Source organism: Argentina silus (genome assembly GCF_951799395.1).
Source record: "Argentina silus genome assembly, chromosome: 16".
Classification (NCBI taxonomy): Eukaryota; Metazoa; Chordata; class Actinopteri; order Argentiniformes; family Argentinidae; genus Argentina; species Argentina silus.
This window is the reverse complement of record NC_139670.1, coordinates 16004757-16019644: the sequence shown is the minus strand read 5'-3', so window position 1 is coordinate 16019644 and position 14888 is coordinate 16004757. Positions and strand designations below refer to the sequence as shown.

General features: G+C 47.7%; 1 protein-coding gene across 1 annotated transcript in view; it reads right to left on the bottom strand.

Moving 5' to 3' along the window:
• The window catches only part of rnls (renalase, FAD-dependent amine oxidase), a 32818-nt gene that overhangs the window by 2902 nt on the left and 15028 nt on the right, over positions 1-14888 (bottom strand). The window contains 1 exon segment of the mRNA XM_083687362.1: positions 4973-5146. Coding sequence (XP_083543488.1) covers positions 4973-5146 — 174 coding nt within the window.

The following is a 14888-nucleotide window of genomic DNA, read 5'->3' as shown; positions in this document are numbered from 1 at the left end:
CCCTGTGCTGTGGCTTACCTAAATTGTGCTTAAATGCAAACAGTTCTTGAACAAGTAACTTGATAAGTTGAATTGAGTCCATTAAGTGCAATGATAAAAGCTTTTGAATGTATAACCTTCTCTTTGCAGGGTCTCTCATTTGAAGAGGAATCAATTACACACTGTTGATCAGGTTGTCATGACAAACTGAGCGAATGGAGAGGAACAAAACTGCTCAGGAATGTGACCCTGAGGCCTGGGGAGACTAAAAAATAAATCTACAAAGTTGAATGTCTGAGAGTCAATGGGAAAACATCATCCCAGTCACTGTATAAAATGTGTCTGTATACAACCGAGTGGCCAGAAGGAATCCATTAATGAAAACATCTCTTTCAAATCCATAATTGTTTACAACAATGAATTCGATGATGCAGCAAAAAAAATGTCTGGAAATGTCTTCCTTTGGTTTTACTAAACATATTAAGATTACGATTAGTGGTAGCTGCATCGTGTTATGGGTACCCAGTCAGCAAAAAAAATGACAGGTCTGGCCCTGTTCTACTCAAATTGTGGTCAAGGTCTGGCAACTGTACTGCAACCGGATCGGCCCACTTATGGTTGTATTGTGGCCATGATTTGGCTTACTTATGGCAATCATAACAGGCCCATTTGTAGATGTTGAGATGTCCTGTTGAGTGTGCTGAGATCCAGCCGTATGTGTGGTAACCAGATCATTATTGCATTGTCAGAGATGTCACATGTGTATGGTAAGTTCTGTTCCTTTATTCCAAGTGGGAAGCTTGAACATTTCACTTTAATTGGGTTCACATTTTTGACAAGCTACCCAATTAAAGGACTTTCATGATAACCAGGTGATTCCTTACCCTGAACGTACCAGGGCCATAGTCCTCATACCAGAGCTGGCCCTGTCACCCAGGGCTGGCCCCCCACAATAGGACCAGATCTGGCCCATACAATACTTGCAGTTATCCAGCACTCAGACATATGTGCCACCACAATACCAGATTTGGCCCACAATTGTCTGCTGACTGGGTTTGCTTGTGGCCGGCAGGGACTGGGGAGTTTTTCAGGACTTAGTTGGTAGTGACAGTCTAATCAACACAGATTGTAATTGATTCCTATTCAAATCAAGGAGCCTACAAAGACAAAGATATTTATTCAGAATTCACATGAACTATTTATCCTTTCACTCAGATAGACTCAATTCAACTTATGAAGTAAATGATTGTATTTGAGTTCATTTTAGGAGAACCACATCAAAGGGGTGTAGACAGGTCTTCTCTGTTTTTCATTTTTTATAATTTTTTCCTTTTTTTCCCCACTTTGAAAGTGTCCAGTAGGCTCTGTAGTGTAGATCAGTATATTATAGGAAGCGGCAATGCCCTTGGTGGGTCTTAAACCCAGGTCACCATGACCCCAAAGCGAGCATGCTAGCCTCTGGTCAAAAGAATCAAGTCCATTGAGGGAGACTGTAGCAGGCTTACAAAGACTAGGTTGATAAGCTAACAGGGTCATATTATATATTGCTATAATGAAGTTAGATACAAGTAAAGATAAAAAGAACTTCGCTTTGACAGGCTGGAGATGGAAATAACTAAGACATTTTAACGAGAGCCGAAAATCACCCATGGCATCGGGAATGTTCACATAATCTGACAGCGGAATTCTTTGATGGGATTGTAAAGGAAAAAAAAAAAAGAGACGGTTTCTTATCTAGGGCCCTGATGTTTTATTAACAATCGCATGCCAATACCAAACGCGGGGATCAAAACTGCTGGCACCTCCGACAAGACACGGCCATGGCTTTTTAATGAAGCCGAGACTACCCAGAAGCCCTTTCTGCATAAATGTAACATGACCGGCTTGATTCGTGAAGCAGATGTTTCAGTCGGCCTGCAAGGACTGTTGGTGTGTCGTTGTTGTTGTGTGTTGTTGTGTGTTGTTGTTGTTGTGTGTTTAATAATGGCACCACACAACGGCTCGGAGCGCTGTCTTCTGCCGCGGATCCGTCTCCGTCTCCGTCTTTGTGGTGACATCATGCGCTGTGACAAGGAACGGGGGGGGGGGGGGGGGGGGGGGGGACAGCGAGGCCCGTGTCCTAATAGCTCCCAGACAGAGGAGCCTGGCTTCTATCGGGGGGCTCTGACCCAAGCAACATGCTCTGGTCTGATTTATGAGAGCCGTAGCTCGTGAAGTTATCTCTCTAATGACATTGTCTTAAAGCCATATTTAAACTGATTGTGGAGAATCATGGTTTATTGCGACCGGGAAACATGTCCTGAGGCTGACCTGCCGGAGTAACTACTGAGTGTCTTGCAAGGTCGGTCGTTTAATTCCCGGTTCGTTTCACAGGTGGACAGGACGGGATGAGACGAGTGTGTGCACGCACGCACGCACGCACACACACACACATACACACACACACACACACACACACACACACACATACACGCCAGGACACACACACACAAACCCACACACACACACACACACACACACACACACACACACACACACACACACACACACACACACACACACACACAGGCAAATTAGGACACCAACACAAAAAAAAACCCAGACACACACACACACACACACACACACACACACAGCTGGAGATGTTATTTGTTTGGACTTGGGGATGTTCATAATGGGGACAATGTGATTCCAGTTTAGGGACAGTGACATCCCAGTCAACAGAGAAATGAGGTCCCAGATCTGGCCCGTGTCTGTTTTCTACTGGCATCCGGATGTGGCCCAGGTACAACTTTGTTCCCCGGGCCAGAAATGGGCCGGCTCTGGCTGCCATTCCTGAGCCTTATCTTTGCCGTGAAAAGGCCAGACCTTGGCCAGCATGCGAATGTGGCCCAGGTCCGAACCACACTCAGACCAAAAGACGGCCCAGTAGCTACAGGAACGTATCAGGGCCACATTCCTCATGCCAGAGCTGGCCCAAAGCAAATTGCCAACTCTCAGCCAGGGCTGGGCCTCCACATTTGGACCAGACCTGGCCCATGTAATACTTGCCATTTCCAGCACCATATGTGCCACCACGAGACCAGATCTGGCCCACAACTGTCTGCTGACTGGGATGTGTGTGACTAGTCAGGTTAGCTGCATTCTCTTTGACATCAACGGACTCTTCTCAGTTGGCTTTTGAGGAGAAAGGCCATGCTGCTATCCCCTTGGTCCCAGTACATGTGACAAACACACTTTGAAACCTGAAACAAAGATCGGCGTCATTGATCGTGTAGGAGAGGAAGGAGAGACGTAGAGAGAAAGAGACCAGACTGTGTGAGAGAGAAAGAGAAAGAGAGAAAGAGAGGGAACAAGGCGTGGGCGAGATGCTGGCACTGACATTCCTTTCTGAGTCAGAAAGTCAGAGCGAAAGGTCAAAAAGTTCAACCAGTGGAACAAGCTCCTTTCAATTTAGGCTGGCACCAAATCATGCATTATGTGCAAATTGCATGAGTTAACGACAGATTTCACATTTCACTCAACTGTGTGTGTGGTGTGTGTGTGTGTGTGTGTGTGTGTGTGTGTGTGTGTGTGTGTGTGTGTGTGTACAGTGACCGCTGTAGAGAGAGAGAGGGAGAGAGAGGGACAGAAAATAAAAAAAATGGATAGAGCGAGAGAGAGGGAGGGACAGAGAAGAAAGATGGAGGGAGAGACAGACAGAGAAAACGAAAGAAAGAAAGAAAGAAAGAAAGAAAGAAAGAAAGAAAGAAAGAGAGAGAGCGAGCCTCTCTCTCTCTCTCCCTCGACCTCCACAGCCATTCTCACACTGCCTCAGCATTCAAAGGCTTTCAGAGCCCAGTCAGAAGACGACGAAGACGAAGAAGAAGAAGCCTCTGTTCTGTGTGAGTGGGCACCCTACCCTCTACCCCCCTCCCCCCCCCCCCCCCCCCTCCCCCCTCCCCCCTCCCCCCCCCGACTTACTTCAGCTACAAGCAAAATACATTACACAAATGAAAATGAAGATTGAAGGCGAGCGGCGCTGGAGAAGGACGGCGTGGAGCGGTCCACCCCGGTGGAGGACCCGTGTAGAATGCAACATTTAACAGCCTCTCTAATTACGATGTTGCCTTCAGAACACTGGGGAGGATGAGAGGTGACAGGTGGGAGAGGCACTTTCAAAGAGCATCTCTCTCTCTCTCTCTCTCTCTCTCTCTCCCCCTCTTGTAGTCTTGCTTTTCTCCTAAACACACGCACGCACGCACGCACACACACACACACACACACACACACACACACGCTGATGAAGAGCGCACACCCTGCAGGTCAGAGAGAAGATGCTAACGAAGGCTGGTGTGTGTGTGTGTGTGTGTGTGTGTGTGTGTGTGTGTGTGTGTGTGTGTGTGTGTGTGTTTGTGCGTGTGCGCGTGCGCGTGCGTGCATGCATGCGAGCAGGGCTCCCCTCTGTGTTAAAATCATGAGGATGATTACTGTATCAATGGTCTGGGCCACAGTCGCCCTCGCAGAGCTAATCAAAACACGTAGGATTACTAGAAAGGCTAGTGTGCAAGGAAGAGTTTCTTCTGAAACATCCACACCGTTCTGTTGGGTGTTCAATAGCTCCCTTAAGTCTATGATCCAGTGGGCGGCCATTAGCTTGCTACTAGGAAAGTTCCAAGCTTGCGGAACAGCGGCGGTCAATTAGGCTGCAATTCCGACACATGCCTTCCAGAGAGGACGGAGGGCGCGGGGGAAAGATTGACAGCGTGTGAGAGAGACAGAGAGAGAGACAGAGAGAGAGAGAGAGAGAGAGAGAGAGAGAGAGAGAGAGAGAGAGAGAGAGACAGAGAGAGAGAGAGGGAGAGAGACAGAGAGAGAGAGAGAGTGAGTGCTTGTGTGTGTGAGAGAGAGAGAGAGAGAGAGAGAGACAGAGAGAGAGAGAGAGAGAGAGAGAGAGAGAGAGAGAGAGAGAGAGAGAGAAGGAGTGGAGTCAGACAGGGATGGGAGCGCTGACCTGAATTGCGTTTCTTGTCGTCGACGGCGACGAAGCGGATGCAGGGGTTGTTGGAGATGTACTTGGCGGCCCAGGGGACGTGGATGCGCGCCAGGGGCTCGTAGAAGAGGCCCAGGGCGTAGCGGGACGAGTAGCTCACCGCCTCCAACGCCCGCCTCTGACTCTCCTCCATCACTGTGGGGGGGGAAAAGGAGCACCGTGTGAGGGGCATGGTCTGCCAGGGCTAGCGTCAGGTCAGCCAGGTGGTCCCAGACCTGTGGGCTTTAGAAGTTAACTCTCCTGTCGTGGTCATGACAAAATGGCTAAATAAAACAGTACAGACCAGGACCAGGTTAGCCTACACACATTCACAAGCTAGGCTAATTAGCGGTGTCGTCGTTAGCGAATGTTACCGTCACAGTTGCTGCTGGAGGCGCTGCCTGGCCGACAGTTACCAGTACTCACTCACTCCCTTTGGCACACTGAGAAGCATCATTTAAAGGATTTCACCAAAAGCAGGCCTCCGATGGTAATGTGTAAAAGTATTATCGAAAATAGGGAGCTAACGCTCGCTAACCAGCACGCTACAGACTCCAGCGAGTGTACAGTATAAGACATTTGCGAGATGAAGTGTGCGTACGGATGAAACTCCTACCTATATAACCACACCGCACACAACGGTGTGCGCCCAGGGGTATAATCAATGTGTAGCTCAGCTAAGAATGACATTTTACTGAGGCAGGATCGCTAACTAGCGAGCTAGATACCAGGCCAGAAACGCATGCGATACGCTTGGGTACAATGCCCATATCGCACACCACACTCTGAGTAGAAGGAAAGATGTTCGTCCTTCGTTTATTTATAAGGGTTTGGGAGTTTTTTTTTTTTTTTTTCTTCTTCTTCTTTTCTCAGAGCAATGCTGTCCTTGTTTCCTGTGAGGAACATCTGTTGTTTATTGGCCTGTGAAGCGCTCGCTTGGCCCTGCTTTAGTTATTCAGGGCCCCAGAGTATAGAGCCTTCAGGGGTCAGAGGCCACCTCTGTGGATTCAGATGCATATTTCTACTAGACATGTTTAGAAAAAAAAAACTATTTTCATTGAGGCCAGTGGCAGCGAGTCCCAAGAAAAGCAGCAAACTATAGCCTAGTCCCGGAGATAGTCCTAAAAAATACATGACCGAGTCAAAATCAGTCGATGCTCCGAGCGCGGTGTTGATTTGTGGGCGGCAAGCTGTGGAACCCGAGTTTATATGTGGAGGACAAACACGCTGGTTGTGCCATGCCATTGTTTCATTTTGAGCAACTCCTTCCAGCAAGTCGCTAGACTGCATTTAGAAATAGTTGCACGCGAGGACCTATAACGTCAAACAACGGGTGGGAGGGAAGAGATAAACATGTGTTTATGAGGTAAAAAATAGCACGTGAGCACGAGCCGTCTTCAACATAATGCGCAGCGCAAATACCGACAAGCATACGTTGAGCTTCACTTCTCAGTGACCAAGTGATTAAAACGACCCTGTACACTTGAATAAAATATTCATCTCATCAGGTTCCATGATGGATAAACCATAGAAATAGAATGAATAAAATGGACATTCCCCTCAAATTCTATGAAATGTATTTCGATGGGACTGATGGGGTGGGTATGACTTTGCCAGTCGGGAGGTCACATGACTTGCTCAGGATATTGTAACGTCTCGCCCTGTTCCTTAGTTTATGTTTGTCTTTGTTTCGTGCTATTTATCTGATTGGCTTCACCTGTTCCTCATCATCCTTCCCTGTGTATTTAGTCTGTGTGTTCCCGTCTCTGTGCCAGTTCGTCTTTGTACCTTTGTGTCATACGTCCCGGCTTTTCCTAGTGATAAGTATTCCTGGTTTTTGATCTCCGAGTGTGTTTCTGACTTTGCCTTTTTGCCTACACCTTTTCGGATTATCTGCCTGCCTTTTTGAACTGCCTACCTCTGTACCAAACCCTGCTTTGCCTACCCCCTTCCTGGATTATCTGCCTACCCATTGACGGCCTACCTGTGTACCGAACCTTTTTCTGAAAGTAAAGACTATTCTATTAGATTTAAGTTGTTGTCTCTGAGTCGTCCTCTGCCTAAGTACAACAGTCGTTACAGATATGGGGGCCTTTTATCATTTTAGTGTCATCCAGGGAACATCTGGGTCAGATTAGGCCCATGTTAATGTGGTCCTCAGTACAGCTGGACAATCTGCTACAGCATCACACGTGTGTATGTGTGTGTGTGTGTGTGTGTGTGTGTGTGAGAGAGAGACACACACACACACACACACACACACACACACACACACACACACACACACACACACACACACACTCAAGACCCGTCCGTCTCCAAAGGGATAATGCAAAACCCCACTATCTGTTGATGCATCCAAAGAGGCTTTGAGTTTCTCACGGAAATGGATGCAAGCCATTGTTAGATGCTGTGAAAGATTTCAACACTGGGCAGGAGCTTATCTAGTCACCAATATACCATTTGACAGAGTACAGTACATTTGACAGAGTACAGTGGATTAACTCCTCGACTTAAAACGCATTAAACTTAACCACACAGTCTTATTTTCGGCCAGTGTTTCGTAATGGTTTGACGGGTCTGATTCTCAAAAGAGGCAAATCCTTTGAAAGTCTTGTTCTAGAGTATTTAGCTGTCAGCGTTGGGGCTACAGCACATACTATACCATAAACCACATTCACAAAGCAGAGTACATGCTGCGGCAGATGAGGTGGAAGATTATGCAGGACTGCAATGAGCCTACAATGCGGCCCCGATGCGTTTACAAAGACAGGTTCCATCTCCTTTGCCTGTTGCACTAATTGTGTCACTGCAGTTTCTAATTCTCTATGACAGTGGTGTGGTTTTGACAGCTGCCTTGCGTTTCTCCGAAGCTTATTGTCATATTTGAATATTACGTAATATATTATTGTCACGTTTCTTTTCCAGAGGGTCTAATTGGATAAGTTCATCTAGGGGAGTCGTTTGGGTGTGATGCCCTATTTCTAACATAGAGGTCTGTCGAACAGGTGGCGATTTATTGGTTAAGTGATCATTCATAAGCGAATATTCTTTCCGACGGCTGACAGTCAGCTCAGTATTCATGTAAACAAAGTAAGAAGTCAAAACTGAAAGGGGCTCTTCTGCAAAAGTGGGGCCCTGTCTGTCGACCTCCAAGCAGAAAAGAGAGCATACAACCACCTACACTTCCCCATTGAAGAAGTCACTACCACAGACGCATGCATGCACACTCACTCACACACACACACACACACACACACACACACACACACTCACACACACCCCTCCTCACACATACGCACACCCCACCACACACTCACACACACTCACACACACACTCGCTCCTCACACATGCACGCACCTCACCACACACTGACACACTTGTCACCACCGCGGCCTCTTGGGCGGGGGGGGGGGGGGGTGCCTGCTCGATGTCTGTCCGTACATTTGTACATTTCCCTCTGCAGAGAGCGCGGGTCAGCTGTGCTTCATCTGCTGGGGCAGGCCTGAGAGAGAGAGCGGCTCCCCTCCGACCTTGGCGGCTTGGAACAAACGCTTTACTGCTCCTGTAAAACGTATTCAGAGCGTACGCTTCGTCACTAAGAGGAGTCTATAGGAGCAGGAGCTTCCATACGCCATCACCTGAATCTGTTCTAGGCATCCTATGAGGGGGTTTGTGTGTGTGTGTGTGTGTGTGTGTGTGTGTGTGTCTAAGCGTGTGTGTGGATGTGCAAGAGAGGGAGACGCAAGAGAGAAGAGAGTGTCTGTGTGAGATAAAGAGAGAGACACAGAGAGAGAGAGACTGAGTGAAAGTGAGTATGTGTGCGTGCACGTGTGTGTGTGTGTGTGTGTGTATGTGTATGTCAATGCGTGCATGCCTGCATGCATATGTGTGAGAAGGTGAACATTTTCCAGTGTGGTGGTGCAGTGGGGGCTGCCGCTCTCTGCAGAGCTTTGCTCCGGTGGCCCCCTCTGTTTTTGATGTGGGAGTGGGGCTCACAGCTCCGAGACCGAGGCAAACGTGTTGACAGGCAAAAGCTGTCGGCACGGCAGAATCTTGCTCATCGACTTTACGACGGCCCAACAGCGGCAAGCTGACACCTCGAACAGTGGTCGGTTGTGACACTGTCACCAGATAGCTGAGTATTCATATCGGGCAAAGATAGGACCGCCGTCAGCAAGCCGACACCCGCAACCGGCCCTGAGTCGGTCCACCGGTGGCACGCTGCCTTGCCACCCTCGTACCACTCCCTTCTCTCCATCTTCCTGCCACTCTCTTCCCTCTTTGCCACTATTGTCCCTTTCCCTGTAAGATGTAACCACTGACAGCAGAATGTATTCTGAATGGTCCTCTGTGGCTCAGTTGGTAGAGCATGGCGCTAACAACGCTTAGGTTGTGGGTTTGATTCCTGCTGGGACCATATATACTGAAATGTATGCAGTCGCTTTGGATAAAAGCTTCAGCTAAATGGCATATATTCTTATATTGTTATATTCTGAAGTGTACAGAAACATGTTATCTGTGTGTACAAGCAAATGCCACTAAATTCACTGGATCCAGTAAGATAATGACCCCAAACATACTGCCATAGCAACAGTCAATCTTCAGATTTAAATCCAACTGAACATGCACTTAATTCCCTTCTTTTTGAGACAAAAAGACCTCAAAACAAACAACAACTGAAGATGCCTGCAGTACAGGTCTGGCAGAGCATCAAGTTACCCAGCGTCTGGTGGGCAGACTTCAGGCAGTTATTGCATGCAAAGGATTGTCGTCCAAATACAAAAAAAAAGTACTTCATTTGGACTTCATATAATTTTTTTCCAATACGTTTGGAGCTGTAAAATAGGGGAGAGTATTAAATGGTGAACCAATCTGAAAAAAAACAACCCATTAAATTAAATCTTTACTTTGTAGAGTAATTGTAATAGTAATTGTTTGATTTCAAGTCCAAACTGTTTTCCAACAGTCGTGTTGAGTATAGAGCTAAAAGAAGACATAATGCTTCCTCTTTCCAATACTTATGGAGAGCACTGTAGGTCTAAATGCTGCTCAGCTACGGATGTTCATAGACAAGCCCTGTCTAGTAGTTATGAGAAGGGGCTTTGGTGTGTGAGTCAGGAGGGAGAAACCGTGCTGTATCATGTCAGCTAAAGTCCAAACAGAGTTCTGTAAAAGTAGAACCTTGACTCCTCTGGTTTCCTTGAAGTACAGCCAAAGAAGAGGGATACATGTTAGGAAGTGGATACTGGTACTGGAGCGTATTCCAAAATACCGTAGGGTCAACGTAGGGTCATCACCAAATCCCACGATACTTCATACTTAGCTGTCGACCGACCACTCGATATCCTGATTACTGCTTACGCCGTAACTGTGTGTAGATCGGGGCGAGTACCCAACTTTTGACGACTTAAACCGGGGCGATAGAAAAGTATGAGCAGTCAAACTTCAGCTGTACCAGCGGGACCCCCTGTGGATTCTAGGCACACAGCCGGCTGCTTCTAAGTTCGGTCTTGTCTCCTCCACTGTGCAAATGAAAAGCACTTGATTGCAAGCGTTGTCTGTGACAACTGTGTTTTGTGTAGACTGTGTTTTACTTGATGGGGGAAATACAGCCTCAACTAGGCACTAACTAGGCTAGTACCACTGGGCCTGTAATTGTCATGGTCTAGGAAATGGAGAACGTCTCGTAAAGAAGAAGAGCGCTGAAAGTCCAGCTACAAGTACTGTACTTTCGACGACTTCAAATCCCTGTCAACATCCATACAGTATTGCATCCATACAGAACAGTAATGAAAGCCAGGCACATAAACGAGAGTAGCAAAGGTCGAACGAACAATTCAATTTAAAGAGCCCCTTTGAGCCCCCTCAGGTATGGTGGATGGTGTCTGTGCATCGGGATTGGGGCTGTCTATGGTCCATATCCCTGACTTTAAGAAGGATTAATTGCACGAGTCAATTAAATTATCCTTTTTATCTGGACCCGGAGGCTTACCGTCTGATGCGTTTGAATTAAATGAGGTATCTATGAATTCATTAGATGCAATACTTGATATCTTTACGAGGATGATATCGAAGGAGTAAAACAGCTTCAGGTGATATTATGAAATGTGAATGTGGAAGTTACTTATTGAGAGTTAGGAGCGGGAGAGGGTAGTATGTGATAAAACATGAAAGCTTCCACTTAATGAGAGTTTTCTGTGTGTGTGTGTGTGTGTGCGTACGCCTGCATGTGCGAGTGCGTGTTACGACAACCCACGGAAACAGAAACAAACCACAGAAATCCTCCAGGGCGCTCCTACTGTAACATCAAATCAATAGGCCCTAATTTCCCCCTGTTTGGGATGCGGTGCTCAAAGGCCGTACGACATAGTAGTTTCTAGAAAACACCACATACTAGAGAAAACAGGCAACCATCCCATAACCCCCCCCCCCCCCCCCACCCCCCCCCCCTATATGGAAGGACAGAGCTAGAATGCGTCAAATCATATATATATATATATATATATATTTATAATTATTATTATTTTTTTTTTAAATGGCCGTCCACTGGTGTCTCTCCCGTCCGTGTCCACCTGTCCTCTACCCAGAGAGGAAGATATGCTCCCCTGCACGTCACCCTCCCCGGGGGCCCACCCTTCCCCTCCTCACGCCGCCATCTCTTCCCCACCTAATTGCATTTTTTGTCAAACCTTGTAAAGGATCTGCGCGGGCGGGCAGGCGGGCGGGCGGGGCGGGTGACGGGCAGGTGACGGGCAAGCGGAGCGGCAGCCATGCGGAGTGGCGCATCACCTGCTAGGCCCCCCGGTTACACATCATAAACGCCAATGCCTCTTTCCCCATCTGGCGGGCGGGGAGGCAAGGCTGTAAAAAGAGAAATGTTACTGTGAAACACGCATGACGGCTCACGGACGATAAATGGGGTGTGAGAGAGAGAGAGAGAGAGAGAGAGAGAGAGACAGAGAGAGAGAGAGAGAGAGAGAGAGAGAGAGAGAGAGAGAGAGAGAGAGAGAGAGAGAGACAGAGTCACACTAGGGAGACTGTACCCATGTGGATTGTCAACCGTGTCCGTTTCAAACACAGACATGAGCGGTCCATCCTTTTCGCTATGGCACTGGACCGGCGGGTGACACTTCACAATACTTTACAGTATTCCACTACTGTATACTTACGGTGTACGTAAGCACAGAGTAATACGTGTTTTAACCGGTCATTGTCACAACGTAACAGCAGTAACACTAGCTTTAACCCTGACCCTGAATACAGTGTAAAAATAGAGGAACTATAGTACTTAAAGAACTCTAATACTTCTTGCTCTGTCTGTACTTACCAAAGTAACTTAGTTACACATGAATAAGAAGGACAGTGTGTAGAGGGTGAGTGACCGGCTGCTGGAGAGCAGTAATGGGAGGGAGGAGGCCGGGTCCCTTTTGGCCCAGGAAATCTACAGGATGCAGGGTGCAGGGTGCTAGCCTGCCATGCTACATAAAGCCTGCACTAGGGCCAGATTTATAGACCCCCCCCCCCCACACACACACACACACACACACACACACAGCCCCAGCCAAGTAGAGCCCTGCAGCACTGGGACCCCAGATAAAGATGGAGTGTTAGGTGAGTGTGTGTGAGTGTGTGTGTGTGTGTGTGTGTGTGTGTGTGTGTGCGCGTGTGCGGGAGTATGAGGGAGGGAGTGTGTGTGAGTGAATGAATGTGTGAGTGTGAGAGAAAGTGTGTGAAGGAGTTATCAATCATGGCCACTCTGTTGAGCAGTCATCAGTGCATTCCCTCAAACAAAGGAAACTCTACAATATGAGGAACAAATAGCAACGTGTCCGACTGGTTCCCTGTCCCTCTCACATTGCTTAAGATGGTCAGTCAACGAACACTGCCTTTGCAATGGGGCGAGTCACAAGCCAGAACAAATGAGGAAGCCTTACACATGAAGCAGCAAAGTAGAGACGACACTGCAAATACATTGACCGTAACCACAAACACACACATATGTACGTGTCAAACCATGGGTGTGTGTCCCTAGTTTGGTGTATGGGGTGTGATGACAGTTGACAGATATGAGGTGGGACAGCAGCAACAGCAAGCTGCACATTCGGTGTCGTGCAAATATTATGTCTGTGCGCCGTGGTATCAAGCACCATTGAAATTTGTCAAAACATTGTGAAAACCGGAATGTACCACAAAACCAAACAACTCAGTGAGAAGCTCTCTCCCTCTCTCCCTCCCTCTCTCCCTCCCTTCCTTCAGAGTGCTTATTTCACAAAAGCATCCAAATCTTATTTTTAAACGGGTGGTGGTAGGAGATTTATTTCACGTTAGCATTGTTTTAAACCAACATTGTTTTGAGTGAACAAGGTCTGAATGGGGTCCAGAGTCCTACTCCCATCCATTCACCATTGTTTCCCGGTGAGGACCTGGCCTTTGCTGGCCAGGCTCCCTAGGGGGGGGGGGGGGGGGGGGGGACTCAGCCCAGAAGCATGGCAGCGCATTGAAAAGTTATTCAGAGCAGCTCGCAAGCCCCGAGCCACAGCGTTTCTCAATTTATGATCTCCAGGCCCTTAAAGGTTGATTTAATATTTGCCAGAGAGGTTTTGGACGACATCCTGAAAAAGGGAAGAAGAGGAAAAAACTGGAGAAAAAAAACCGGTCAAGGTTGTTTAGCTAACCTTTGATGCACCCGTAAGCGAACCGTGTCCAACAATAAGTGAAATATTTATTTGGGGGGTGGTGGGTGTGGGAGGAGAGAGGTTGGAGGGGCCCCTGTGCTCTGTCTGCGTCAATGTTCGGGGAAAGACAGACACTCGGGAGCGGAGTGAGCTCCATCATTAACTCACGGTTTCCTCACAGATCCCATTTGAGCACTAATTTGTTCGCAACGACAAGCGGCATAAAGATGATATATACCGTGTTTTAGGAAGGGACTAAATAGCTTTTCCAACTGCTCCTCTAGAACAGGGTCATACGTGAGACGCTCAGCAGGGACAGTGAGGTAGTGTGTGGTGTTGGGTCAGGCTAGACATGTCTAGGCAGGGAGCGAGGCGAGGCTTCATCATTAGACAGGGTCAGAGTGTCTTCTCGTCATGCATTATTTCTCTCTGCCGGCTGTTTCGCTGTTCTTCTGTTTACATGTCCTTTTTGCATTATTAAAAGACAAAATCTCGGAGAGAGAACAGCGAGGAACGGATTCTGTGCCTCTGCCTCGCCGCGAGAAAGTTTCACCTTCCACCACCTTTCCCGAGCCACAGAGAGACTTGTGTGGCAGACGTATTGACCAGACATTCAAAGACCCCCCCACCACCACCACTACCACCACTCTCTGTAGAGAGTGTGTGTCCTGGTTCAGCAATTCTAGTAAATAAAACATTCTTCTGGCCTCTCCCACCTCTCGGGGTGAGGCTCGGACGGATGAGGGCCGAAAGGAAAGCGGATCGGACCAACTCCACATCTGCAGCCGGGGCCAATTTAAATGCGAGAGTTTTGAGGGTCTGGGATGTTTACAGTTTAGAACTATTATATGACTTTTTTTTTGGGGGGGGGGGGGTTTGGCTCTCTCCAAACAAGCAAAACGGACCCCTTTGTGTAGCGAAGGCAAATGAAGCTAGGTTGCTCTGATGTCAGCGGAACTATTTTTCGGGGTAAACAGAGCACCGCGGGGCAACAAACGACGGGGGTTTATTTCCAAGATAGCGTGTGTTTAATTCTGTACCAAACAGAGACATTTAGAGCAACGACCTGCAGGCTCCAGCGATGACGTCAAGCTGGAGTGGTTATTTTAAGCCCTGAGTTAAAATTTGCCAGTTCCACTGTCTTTTTATAGAGGGGAGCTTTTGCGCCTGTTATAACCAGCGAAACTTAACCCAGCAACCCATCTCGACGGAGATCATT